A 13,918-nucleotide genomic window follows, 5' to 3' on the forward strand; every position below is an offset into this window, starting at 1 on the left:
GCTTGGGAGGAGATGGATATGGGTCCCATTTAACTCAAAATGGTTTCTCATGCCTTCTATGGAGGGTCTTCTATTGCAGGGGGAGTTTTTTTTATCCCCATCCCTGTATGTATTTGATTTGGGTGCGGCTCCTCCCGGGGTTCCCTTCCGGATGCATTTGGGCCCTATGGGTTCATCTTTCTGGAGATTTCCCTCCTTTCGGGTTTCCCCGCTGGGGTGGCTCGGGTGGCCCTTTTGACATGCAGTGGGGCATCGACACAAATTTAATCCGTTCCCAGAGATGGGTAGTGAGTCAAAATTTTTTAAGTCAAAATGAATTTTCCCAAAAGAAATAAAATAAATTGAATTAATCCATTACATGCCCCAAAAGAAATAAAATAAATTGAATTAATCCATTACATGCCCCAAATATATTAACTAAAAAAACAGCATTGAATGTATTGAAATGACATTTTATGGGCGAGCCCCGGAGGCTCCCCAGCTATCCACCTTCCCTCTGGTCAGTGGTTTTCGCATCTTTTGATATTCAGCCTCGGAACTGCAGGGTGGATCGCCAGTGTGGGGGTCTGGGGCTCCCCCCTACCCCCTCCCGAGGAGGGGGGGGAACTGCGCAGACATGCGGAGACAAAAAATTATGATATGCAGCATATCATAATTTTTTATATGCTGAAAAATAAAATTTGCCAGCATATCAAGCAGATAAATTGCAAAATTTATGTTCTTATTGATGAATCAACAAGCATGAGCATTAAAACAACCTTGATAGTTTACTTGAAATGAGAAAGTGATAAAGAATGTAATCCCCATTTCATGTTCTTAAATCTAATTGAACTACCTGATCAGAAAGCAGCAACTACTGTATTGCTAGGCATCTATTGAGCTGTCTCAATTATCATGGGGTTGATAACTTACATTTAAAACAGAATCTTGTAGCATTTGCTAGTGATGGGTCAAGTGTCATGCTTGGTGTCAAATCTGGTGTTGCAACAATTCTCAAGGAACATTGATTAGAACTTGTAGTAGGTGATTCAGTGAGAGAAGTTCATGGAATTAAACATTTTCAAGCATTTATGGACAAATTGTACTCAGTTTACATCTAAATCTGCTTTTCAACCTGAACAACAGATTTGCACAATAGACCGTGTTCTGAGCAACAGGTGGGTGGCCAGCTCGTTTCGAACAGTTTCAGCAGTGCGGACAAATTATGAAGCACTTTGTTTTCATTTTGAAAAAGCAGTGTAATATGAAACAAGATTAGGAAGTGATAATAAAACCTATGAAGGTCTGTTGAAAAAGCTAACTTCAGAACAGTTTCTATTGGATTTAGCTCTAATGTATGACACGTTGCATGAACTTGGTTTACTGTCAAGAGTGTCAACAGAAATGCACTAATTTAATTGTGTATGTAGACCAACTGATTCAACAGAGCATAAAGTCACTGCATGGACTAAAAGAGAAACCTGGCACTAGAACTTTAGGAGCTCAAAAGGCAATTGAAAAGGGGAAGTTTGGAGGAATTACCATAACAAGCAACAAGAAAATTGTCTCCATTAATTATTGACAGTTTCTTACTAGCCTTGTGAACAATTTGCAGCACCGTATGTTCATGACAACATCCATAAAAGACTCTCAAACTGCTATGTGAAATGCGTGTGTTCTTGAAAAAAGATTACTGGCCTGATGTACCACCTAATTACGGAGAAGCTGAAATATTCTCTCTCTGTAAGAGGTTTAAGCTTTCATTTTGCTCTGCACTAAATGACTATAGAGACCATGTGGAGGATCACAGATGCCACATCCCCCTAGACACCCATTACTGAGCTGTTTACAAGTTATTCCTATTAGTACTGCTGAGTGTGAGAAAAATCAGGTTCAATCACATGAACTTAATAACAACAACAACATGCTCAGGAATTCTCATAAATCATGTATCAGCACTTACATTTGTTAAACTACATGGACCTCCTCTAGCTCAGTGGAATCCTGAGCCATATGCCATATCATGGCTGCAGTACCACAGATCGGCAGATGACAACTGGACAACAGTTGCTTCACAACCCTGAAAACATCTCATATCTGACCCCTTTGTGGAAACTATTGTGAAACTTCTCATCTCTATTTTGTGAGCACTAAGTGTTTTAACTTCTTAAATTTATAAATACATGATTGATGTTTTTTCTTTATTTGTTTGATACTTGCTTGATGGGGTTCTGGGAGTTCTTCTACTCCCAAAGCCTGGCCCGAGGCCAGGCTTGACTTGTGAAAGGTTGGTCCAACAGGCTGTTGCTTGGATCAGCCTGCAGGCCCACATATCCACCACAGCTCGGTTGGTCTGGCACCTCTTGAAGAAAATTATCTAGTTTTCTCTTTAAGGAATCCACGGCTGTTCCGGCAATATTTCTTATACTCGCTGGGAGGATGTCGAACAACCATGGACCTGTGATGTTTATACAGTGTTCTCTGATTGTGCCTATGGCATCCCCCATGATAATTATATTTTATAATAATTAGTGAGTACAAATACAAAATACTTAATTGTGTGACAGATATAGAAACAGGATAGGAAATGACAGGCTTTTGTCAGGCCCACCAGAACTCAGATGTGCATGGCTTGGGTTCTTGTGGCCTCTCTATGTTTACTTCATGTTCAGGGTTTGGCCTACCTTGACAATTGGCTGGTGGGGGCTCCCAACCAACCCACATGTCTGCTAGCCAGGAACCTACTTCTTTTTCATCTTGTCGGGTTTGGGTTCCTGGTGAACTAGCCCAAGTCCCAGATTCTCTGTCCCAGGTTCGAACTTGGCTGGACTTTGTTTGGCTTGTTGGGGTTAAAGGCTAAAGTTTCCCCCACAGTATCCTCTTACCTGAAATCAGGTTTTTCAATTGCTTCAACTTCCTCATTCTCTTTTAGATTATAACACATTGCATACTTTATTCCCAAAAGGGCATGATCACATTTGCATAAGGGGGAAGGTATTGAATGTCAAATATCTCTTCATCTTTCATAGTGAATATCAAATCCAGCATGGAAGGAACTTTCCTCATCCTCATAGCTTCTGTAACATATTAATACACATCTCCAGGATGAGGTTTATGAATCTACAGGTCCAAAAGTCCTCCATTCTAGCTTTATAGGCCTCCTAGTCTATGGAATTCAAGTTGAAGTCACCAACTACCAGCAGTCATGATTAATCTTTATCCGCTATTTGCTATAATCTCTCTCATAGATTGTTATGAGGCCCTCTTATTTATTGTCCATGTGTTACATGACAGAGGACTGTAAGCGTTTATGATTATCAGTTTATCGTCCTGATTACAAATCTCCAGTGTTATTATGTTAACTTCTCATGAATTAGCAATCATTATTTCATTTAGCAATCATTATAACACCTTTAGGTGTTCTTTCACCAGCATGGCAATGCCTCCACCTTTCCTAATTTTTTTGTCCCGTCTACAAATTGAGGCCAAAATTGTCAGTACTATAGTGCCAAAAGTGTCACATGATAAAGAGTATTGGGAAGATATGACACCATGGGGCATAGCTCTCATTTTGTAACTACACTTACGTAATTACATGCAGCAAACACAAAGTTGTAAATAATAATTTGCATTAAGGGGGATTGAGCTAGTTCTGAGTAAACCAATTGTTTTGAATGAATTTCTTGCAGAGGCATTTGCTATTTCAACAATTTGTTTTCTATGAACCTTGCAGTTGTCTGCATTTCTTCACTGATGTTTCTGCATGCTTTTCCCAAGTTCTGGCTCTAGTCTCCGGTAGGCCAAGCAGGACTCTTATGACTGATATGACCCAGTAGTGGGAGGCTATCTCAGCGAGACAGCTCGAAGTAGCTACCAAGGGGCTCCCCCAGAACGAAGAAACACAACAATAATAGAAAGAGACCCAACCCACAAACAAATTAAAATTACAAAAGAAGCCCAAAACAATACTGTACCTCAACACTGCCTATCCACTGTTTAGAGTTCAGAAAATCCTTTTCTTTATCTCCAATCTCCACAAGAATTTCTTGTATGCGATGGTGGGACGGTACAGGTGGTAAACTGATTGAAGTTGCTTGTGACTTCCGTAGCTGACCTCGTATCCACGAGCACAAAGTCATGAGTGTCCTATATCCGCAGCCCCAGCCCTATGAGATTTATTATATCAGTTGCAATACTGTAGAAATCAAAGTATAACCAGTGTCAATGACCCACTTATTTCCCCGTCAGACATGCAACTATAGTCATTCATTCACAGACCCATCATATCCACAACTGTAAGTACAAAAAATCAGCGTTGAATGTAATGAAAAGCCATTTTCTGGGTGAGACTCGGAGGCTCCCCAGAGCTATACTGGGCTGATGTGTATATATTAGATTGTGGCACCAGCCACAATTCCATAACAAACTACTGCTGGTCAAAAATTTCAAACCAAAAACCGAACTAGCAAGCAGAACTTCCCAATCAAAAATAAGCAAACAAGCATGACGTCACCACAGCTGCCGTGCATGTGTCTATGCAATCCCCCCCTACCCGGGAGGGGGACGGGGGTGGGGGGGGGGGGAGGTGCCGGCACCTCTCCTCAGTTCAGAGGCTGAATAACAAAAATGCAAAAAAACTGCCGACCGGAGGGAGGGAAGGATGCCGGGAAGCCTCCGGGTCTCACCCAGAAAATGGTGTTTCATTATAATCAGCGCTGGTTTTCTGTGGAGAGCCCCTTTGGCTTCTCTGAGCTACCTAACCAAGGATAAAGAAGAAAAGGGACTTACCAGGGAGGCAGCCATCACTCGCTACTCAACTCGAAGTCGAGACAACTGGCTGCAACCTGCGACCCAAGTCTATACACGCCCGAGAAGAACCAGGAACATTAATGCGGTAACATGCAGCCCAGGACATATTACCGAAAACAGCAGCCAAAGCCGTGAACTTACGAATGTCGTGAGCACGGGGATAGACCATAGGCTGGCTGGACACCCGAACACACCAGACAAGGTAGGCTCTGGTTGTGCAAAGGAAGTGTTTAGCGGGCACACAGAAGAGAACCCTGAGCACATGTAGCCCGAAATGCCAAATAAGCCAAGCTCACACAATAAGCTGGGATCAAAACATGCACATGAAGCCTACACTAAAATGGAAAACAATACTGTACACAAAGCAAATGGCCCCAACAGAAGAATGAAGTCCGAGGATGGCCAGCACTGAGCATAAAGTTTCAGGGCTTGCCCGTGAGCTTGCATGACCAGACGCAGGTATGATGACACCAACATCAGGAACAGAATTGACTTGGGGAGTTAGCTGGGAGCTGGGGGCCAGGTGGCCTGGATGTGGTAATGGGTACTAACGAGTTTCGAGCTCGTTTGAGTGAATCCCATGCTCCATGTGACTTGTTTGTGGAAGTTGTTTAAGTGTTTTTGAGGCTTAAAGTGAGGTGGCAGATTGTCACCTACTACCTGTGCCTCTTATGAGGCCAGATTCTAGCTTTGGTCTCTGGTCGGCCAAACAGAACGATCTACGACTAACGTGACCTTTCAGTGTGAAGCTATCTCAGGAAGACAGCTCCAGGGAGCCACAAGGGGCTCCCTTCAAAAATATTAGAAAGTTCTCTTTTGCAAACAGAGTGGTAGACGGTTCAAACAAGTTAAGTGAGGTGGTGGTCAATGACAAAACCATCGGTAGTTTTACAATGCATTATATGACAGAGTACTTGGAAGGCAGGACACTCATGACCATAGCTCTTATCCTATAACTACACTTTGGTAGTTACACTTAGATAATTACCCTTGGGCACCTAGGAAAATCAACCCAAAGTGCATGCAGCTCTAGGTGAACAATTTCTCAAGAGGCCACACAAGAAGTGAGGCACTGAAACATACCTCACACGCATACTAAAAGAAGAAACAAATACTGGAACATAAACAAATGGACACCCACAGGACAGAACCCGTAGGATTACCTTCACTTATTTGGAAAATATCCGGGACCCAGTGGGCACAGGTGACCCAACTCTTCACTTCACAGTACCAGGCAAATGACTTTAGAGATACACCAGATGAGCCAATAGCTCTGGGTGTTGCACCCTGGTGGTGGTGGGCAAGTGCAACTAAAGACTGAACTACTGTTTGTCTTGTATTCTGTTATAAAACTTTGACCTTGCTCTTGTCCATTTTGTTTTGCACTACCTTTCTAGTGACTATTTTCTCATTTTCTCATGGTTATCTAATATCCTGTGCTAACTGCAACTGTGTGTGTGTGTGGAGGGGGGGGACCATTTTGGCCTCTGGCCCCTAATAAGCTATTAATGACTCTAAAGAGCTTGGTGTGATTTGATGTGTGGGGGCCATCCAAGTCATTAACAACAGTTAACAACCACTGAACCATCCAAGAAAACCCAATAATTTGGATTTCTGTACGAATCAAGTGATTATGAACTCGGAATATTTTAAACAAATTAGGCAGAGATCAAGACTTCTGATGCTCAACTTCATGCACTCAAATTGTACTAGAAATATTTACCCGGTCATCAAATCCATCACAACCATAGTGGTAATAGAGGTAATCTCCAACAACATGATATGCTTCTGACACTTCTGGTGGAAGTTGTAACCCTCTGTGAATGTTTGGTAGAAGGTCACAAATGTAATCACGTCCACCTCCCATTTGATCTGAAAAAAAGCTAACATCAGATCTAACATATTATAATTTTAACCGTTACATAAAATAATTTCATCAAAACTGATAACTTGTCTTTGTTACTGCTAGTGACAATTAGTCTACTGTGCAACACTCTTATAGCATGAAAGCAGCAGTAGCATGAAAGAAATTACTGGACACAAAATATTTCAATCAGATCACCAAGTGCATAGTTTGAAACAGCTACAGTTTTCCCCTAAAGTTTGTATATAATAATTACATGAAAAATATAAGATCCCGTTAGAATTTATATTGTGGTCAGTTATGTGGCTATCAAAGGGTTACAAGGCTTCTCGTGTCATCAAGCATTAGACTACCATGCTCATGCCCAGCAGGTAAAACAGTGCAGGGCTGGAGGAAAGATCTCCCACAGGACTGATCCGAGTTCTTACAATAAATGAACTTAGTGCGTTGGTGTGTATTTCCAGTTCTCACCAACCAACCATGCATACCGACACTGACAGAAAGGAAATAGTAACACAGGGTGGCAAAACACTGGTAGCATCAAGGGATATGTCCTGCCTCAAAAACTCAAGTCACCATGCCACATCGTTCATGGTGTGGCCGTGCCATATGGCAGACCTAAACATGCCACACTGTTCAAGCCACCACATGACAGGTTTTAGCCCACCAATCATGCATCAGCCTTTTTATTGATTTAAAAGTATATTATCGTACCAGCCCAAGATCCTGCATCAGTTTCTAAGCCCACCAGAGAACCCACCCCTGCTCCAGGCTCCTAAATTACAAAGTGTAATTATCTAAATAAAGCTACAGGATGAGAGCTATGCTCCTGGTGTCTCATGTTCCCAGTACTCTGGCATATGATGCTTTGAAACTACTAATAGTTTTGGCATCTACCACCACCTCACCTGACTTGTTCCAACCATCTGCAAATGAGAATATTCCATTAATTTTTTTGGGGGGGCAGCTTTGTTTCCATCGTTTGAGTCTATGACCTCTTGTTCTTAAAGATACAGGTTTCAAGAATTCTTATAAATTTTGTTGATTCTTATTATTATTGTGTATGTATGTATGTTTGAATGTGATATATATCAATGAGAAAATAAATTGGAACAATGAGGTGATTCAAACCTATGATCAGGGTACTCCCAGTTGTACATCTTATAAACTTAAAGAAAATTGTAGTCTGTTTATTTAGTTAAAATTACTTCTGCTGTTCTGTTGCAATTTCTGCTGTACCATTCAATATGTAATTATTTTCATTTTTTATTTTCCTATTTCAGTTCAATTCATGCTTTTGATCTCAATTAGTTTTCAATGTTAGTACAGTATTGAAGTTTTTTACCACATCTTGCCCAAAATGCTGTGCGCTCTATCTAGAAATCAAACATTCTGTTTGTAACTCATTTTGTATGTACGGTGTATGTACTTTTACCTGAATGAACATTATTGTTATTATTAGTAGTACTGTAGTATTCTATAGGCAGAGCAATTTATAACATTGTTGTGAACAAATCCACAAGGGCTGTGATGAGAGTTCAACATTTTAACCATGTCGTGGCGCAATTGACTAAAGCGCTTCTGGGATCATCCCGGACTCGAGTTCGAACCCTCATCACGGCCCTTGTGGATTTGTTCATTAGATGTATCATACTATTGTGATTTCTGTGTGTATGGACATTGGTGTACTAGTTACATTTTTTATTTTACATTAACTTCCTATAAATATACAAGGGTAGTGAGGTAGTTATAGTACTGTCGCCAACATTAGGACACATGGTCATGAGATAAGCCAGTAAGAGATTTGCTTATAGGCAGTGTAAACTTACAGACAGCTGTACGAAAGAAAACATACCCAAAACATAAAGACAGATCCAACTGTATACTCTTTACAATATACTGGATACTCATTATAGTATAATGTATATGCATTACAGTATACAGTACTGTACACTTATTAGTATACTGTATACTCATTACAGTATACTTATTACAGTTCACTGTATACACTGTTTGAAGGGTCCCCAGTAGTACAGTCAGGTTCATTCTCGACGCAAAATCGAGAATTCCAGGTTCGAATCTCGGGCAGAACAAAAATATTTGGGAACATTTTCTTTCAACTAATGCCTCTGTTCACCTAACAGTGAGTAGGTACCCAGGAGCAGTCCGTCTAATTACCACAAGCTACACAAGCTTCAGAAAGCTTCCTGGCAATACGTTAGTAATGAATAAATATGATATATTTACTCATTATAATGTTGGTGCTGAATGTACAACACGAAAAAACATAATTTTAATCTGAAAAGTATCTTTTTATAAAGAAATTAGACGAAAATAAAAAGCTGGTGACGCCAAATCAAGTCGACGATCCAAGCTACGGTTAGGTTAGGTTTGGTTTAGTTAAGTTAGGTTAGGTTAGGTTAGGTCAGCCTAACTTAACATATCATATTTATTCATTACTAACGTATTGCCAGGAAGCTTTCTGAAGCTTGTGTAGCTTGTGGTAGCTTGTGGTAATTAGACGGACCGCCCAGGAGTTAGTCAGCTTGTTGTGGGGTTGCATCCTGGTCGGGGTCAGTAATTCGACCTGGAGGTGGGGGAGACCTTGATAAAAGACAAACGTGAATGAATACACTCTGGCCTCCTGTCTTCCGACACAGTGAATTATGAATTATACTCATACTGACCCTCAATACTGTATTGATATTAAGGTTTTGAACCAGTTATGTGACAGTTAACAAAAACTAACACACAGGATGGCTATAGAATGCATAATGACTAACCACAAACTTGTCTGGTAGATGGGAGCACTTAATCAGCGAGTGGGAGGTTATTGTTGTGATTTATGCCCGAAACGCTTTGCGTAATAGTGGCTTTAGGCATTGTATGTACTAGCTCTACCTATAAGTCAACCAATCTTTTTAAAAATGTATTGTATGTATGTACCTTACCTAAATAAACATTTTATTTTATTTTTTTATAAGGGCGGCAATTATTGTGATGAGGGAGGCTAGTGTTGTGATGAGGGCAGCTGTTGTTGTGATGACGTCAACAAGGGCCTTAAATGAGTCACATCGTACACAAGACGATTCGCCAACGAATTTTAAAACCTACCCTAACGTAACCTAGCTCAATCCAACCTGACTTAATCTAATCCAATATACCCTAACCTATGCTAATACTGCCTAGTATAACAACATATATGGTTTTTAGCAAACAGGAAACAAGGTTCGTCTCATGGTCTCGTGTCCGAAACGACCATACCTCGCCCCGTCACCATGTAGTCGCTTCTGAGGCGCCCAGCCACATTTAACGTTTTCTATGGTGGTGGCTTACTCCTTATTGTTTGTCTTGTGTATTTATATATACAAAAGATCTTATATTATTGTAAACCTACAGTGTGCTAACCACTAGTACACATAGCGTTTCGGGCAGGTCTTTAATCCTAATTTTAACACAGAATACGACCCGGGATTCTTGTACTGTTATATGTCTATTTGTACTCACTGAATTTGTGCGCCCCTTGAGGGACTTGAAGTAGAGGGGGGTATAAATAGCCTAAGCTACTCTATCCCTTTGAGATGTATTTATTGCTTATCTCAATAAACATACTTGAACTTGAACTTGAACCACCCACTCACTACTGGTTGAACAGACGCTACAGTTAAGGATAGTTATATGTTATATAATTTTGCTAAAATACATCTTTTCATCTTACCTGATCTAGATTAAGGATCTGCCCGAAACGCTATACGTGTTAGTGGTTTTGCATGAATGCAAGAACATCAATGTAATGTATTCTTACAGTCCAATGTAAGAGTACATTAATAAATGTAAATAAATAAATAAATAAATTCTTGTATATAATTTAATAAAATAAATAAATAATGGGCTGAACGACATGTCATCATAGAAAACGTTAACCGTGTAACTGAAGATTCAGAAGCGACCAGCTGACGCCATCAACACAACATACCCTACGGCCCATCAGGGGCGCAACGGAGAATTGAGTGATACAGGCACTGCTCTGCTTACCTTTCTAGACTACATCCCCCCTGAGAGGATTTGGTTAAATGGCTTCCTCCATAAACTAGAGGTGTATATACCACGTCCCACTCAGTGTTTTAAATGTAAAGGTTTTAACCATACCTGGAAAGGCTGCACCAAAGACATTAAATGTGGGAAATGCTCTGGTTCCCATTACACGCAAGATTGTACATCAGATACACTCACCTGCTCAAACTGTGGTGGCGACCACGACATTACATTCAAACAATGTCCCTCATACATAGCAGCAGCAGCAAAAACTAAGGTTCTCCCTACCAACAACCTGCTATACAGTAGTGCACTGAAACAACCTAACACAGCCCATCATCAAACACTACCTCACACTCAACCACAACCTTTGCTTGTACCTGATATATCTGTCACCGACACTCCCACAACCCCAGGGTCCAACCATCCCTCACAAAATGCACAACTGAATTCTGATCTTGTTGAAACTCTTGTCACTCGCATTGAAAATGATCTTGTTGAAACTGTTGTCACGCGCATTGAAAATGCACTAGAAAAAACGCTGGACCGACTGATAACTAAATTCTTTACACAAGTAACACAACCCACTCCTGAGGCTGACCCAAAAGACATCCCATCAACAGCTACAGACACTGACATCCGCCCAAACAAAGCCACCATTGCTGGACACACATTGTTTGAACAGATGATTGAAAAACTCATAAATAACTCCCTAGCACGCCTTACCAAAATCATTCCACAGGCTGACTTGCCACAAACCCAAACCGCCAGTACCAAGAGTAAGGCACAGCCCACATCCACATCTAGGTATCCAACACGTACTACTACTGGCATACCAAGGAAAACAGACACATCCATAACCCACACATCCTAAATGGCTCCCCTAACATTCATGACTTGGAACGCAAAAAGCATTAAAACATCTCTCACAGAACTTAAACAATTCCTTTACTCATCCAAACCGGACTTAGCTTTCATAACCGAATCCTGGCTCACCCCTAAACAAAATCCTATTTTTAAAAACTTTCAGATGCAGAGACTGGACAGACCAAACCGTATGGGTGGTGGTATTTTCCTCCTAACACGGAGTAACATGACATGTAAACCTGTAACGCTTACACATTTTGTAAATGGTAAGCTAGAAATTTTAGCATGCCTAATACCCTACAATGGTACACACATATCCTTTCTGGGTATATACAACCCTGGTGGCGCAATAAATTTAAATGAACTAGAATTCTATCTAAACCAACTACGGCAACCGATCATCGTTACAGGTGATCTCAATGCAAACCACCCCACATGGAGTAGAGGTACCCAAAATACTGCAGGCACCGATTTATATAACTACTTAGACACTACACCATATATTCTTCTTTCGCCGCCCTACCTTGCAACCTACTTTAACTACAGAACCAATTATGAAGCCTCATTGGACATCTGCTTTGGCTCTGCACATTTTCAACAAGAACTACAGTTTCATACTGGACCAGATATTGGAAGTGACCACAAACCCCTCATTATAAAATTTACTAACTTTCAGCCACCAACCCACCCCCTAACGCTCCCCAAGTGGAACATTAAGAAACTAGATAAGGAAAAATGGGCTGATACTGTCTGTCTCCCAGATACAGACGATGTAGACCCCAACACGCGACTGTCCACAATCACCTCGGCCATAAATTGTGCAGCCACCCAAATGCTCAAGAAAACTTCAGGACATAGGTCAAACAAACCACTTAAACCGTGGTGGAACGCGGAATGTGCACGAACAGTCGCTTTACGCCGACGAGCCATACAAAAACAAAGACGTCAACCCTCCCTACAGAACTGGGTTAATCTCCGGCGGGCTACAGCAGAAGCCAAAAAAACCATACTGTCAGCAAAGCGAGCATCATGGGCAAAATTTTGTGATAGCCTCACACCCACTACGCCACATTCAAAAGTCTGGGCTACATTTAACAGCATTAAAGGTCGCCCAACATTCCCTTCGTTCCCCCTGACGATCAACGGTTCACTCTGTCAAACACCTCAGGAGCGTGCAAATGTTCTTGCTGAATGTCTTAAAGTTACCCTCTCAACACCCTTCTTTCATGCCCAAGAACTCCCCCTCAGACAAGAAATTGACCGTGCCATACTGCTACCCATGCCTGGCGTCGACAACATATACACCTTAAGCGAGCTACAATTAGCCTTAACCCGCCTACCTCTTGGCAAGGCACCTGGAGAGGATGGAATTCCATATGAACTCATAAAACATCTCCCATCAACTGCACATAGTACTCTCCTAAACTATTACAACCTATGCTGGACTCACGGAAATATTCCCTCACAATGGCAGACCAGTATTATTCTTCCGTTCCTTAAACCAGGAAAAGACCCATCCCAACCTGCGTCATATAGACCTATTTCCCTACTATCATGCCTCAGTAAAGTCATGGAAAGACTAGTACATACTCGCCTCCAATGGTATCTAGAATATAATAATATTATACCGTCACTCCAAGCTGGATTTCGACCGCAATGCTCCACACTCGATCAAATACTTTGCCTTGAACATGAAATCCGCACCTCTCTCAGAAGCAGTAAATATTGCCTTGTTGTCTACTTAGACCTCAAAGGAGCTTTTGATAGCATTCCTCATACTTGCCTCCTCGCAAAGCTTGCGCGTTTAGGCGTACAGGGAAGATTACTTTTATGGTTAAAATCTTATCTTACGAACAGGACCTCTAAAGTCTATATACAAGGCGAGTTTTCCGATGACATCCCAATACAAACGGGTGTCCCACAAGGCTCCATACTAAGCCCAACCCTTTTTGCTGCATTCTTAGCAGATTTGCCTAACACCCATCCTGTTAACCTCTCGGCGTACGCCGACGACTTAACACTGTATTACTCAGACAACGCCTTACCTAATACAGTCTCAACCATGCAAACAGCACTTGATCACCTCATAGATTGGACACAACAATGGGGCCTTCAAGTTAGTACTACCAAAACCTATTATCAAATTTTCACTAAAAAAAGACTCGTTCATCTACCCACCCTCACAATACACAACACTCCCATCCAACACGTACGAGAACATAAATACCTTGGCATGCACTTAGACTCGCCCTCACTTACCTGGACAGCACACATTCAACACCTTAAACAGACGACACAACCCCGACTCGCCATACTGAAAGCCCTCACTGGCACCACCTGGGGAGCACACCATAAAATCCTGCT

General features: G+C 41.4%; 1 protein-coding gene across 4 annotated transcripts in view; it reads right to left on the reverse strand.

The window, feature by feature from the left end:
* LOC123772512 (ufm1-specific protease 1) overlaps positions 1-9,736 on the reverse strand; it is a 28,910-nt gene extending 19,174 nt beyond the window's left edge. For 2 of the 4 annotated variants that reach the window (XM_069325924.1, XM_069325921.1), the window contains exons 1-4: positions 9,648-9,732; positions 9,436-9,488; positions 6,512-6,660; positions 3,954-4,145 (exon numbers count right to left, since the gene is read on the reverse strand). In XM_069325924.1, the coding sequence (XP_069182025.1) occupies positions 3,954-4,145; positions 6,512-6,655 (336 nt within the window). In that variant the 5' untranslated portion in view covers positions 6,656-6,660; positions 9,436-9,488; positions 9,648-9,732. Of the gene's footprint in view, positions 1-3,953; positions 4,146-6,511; positions 6,661-9,116; positions 9,237-9,435; positions 9,489-9,603 lie in introns of those variants that run through there. The other 2 variants (XM_045765749.2, XM_069325923.1) reach the window with 2 other exon arrangements.
* Positions 9,737-13,918: the final 4,182 nt, after the last annotated feature.

The sequence above is a fragment of the Procambarus clarkii genome, chromosome 17 (genome assembly GCF_040958095.1).
Source record: "Procambarus clarkii isolate CNS0578487 chromosome 17, FALCON_Pclarkii_2.0, whole genome shotgun sequence".
NCBI lineage: Eukaryota > Metazoa > Arthropoda > Malacostraca > Decapoda > Cambaridae > Procambarus > Procambarus clarkii.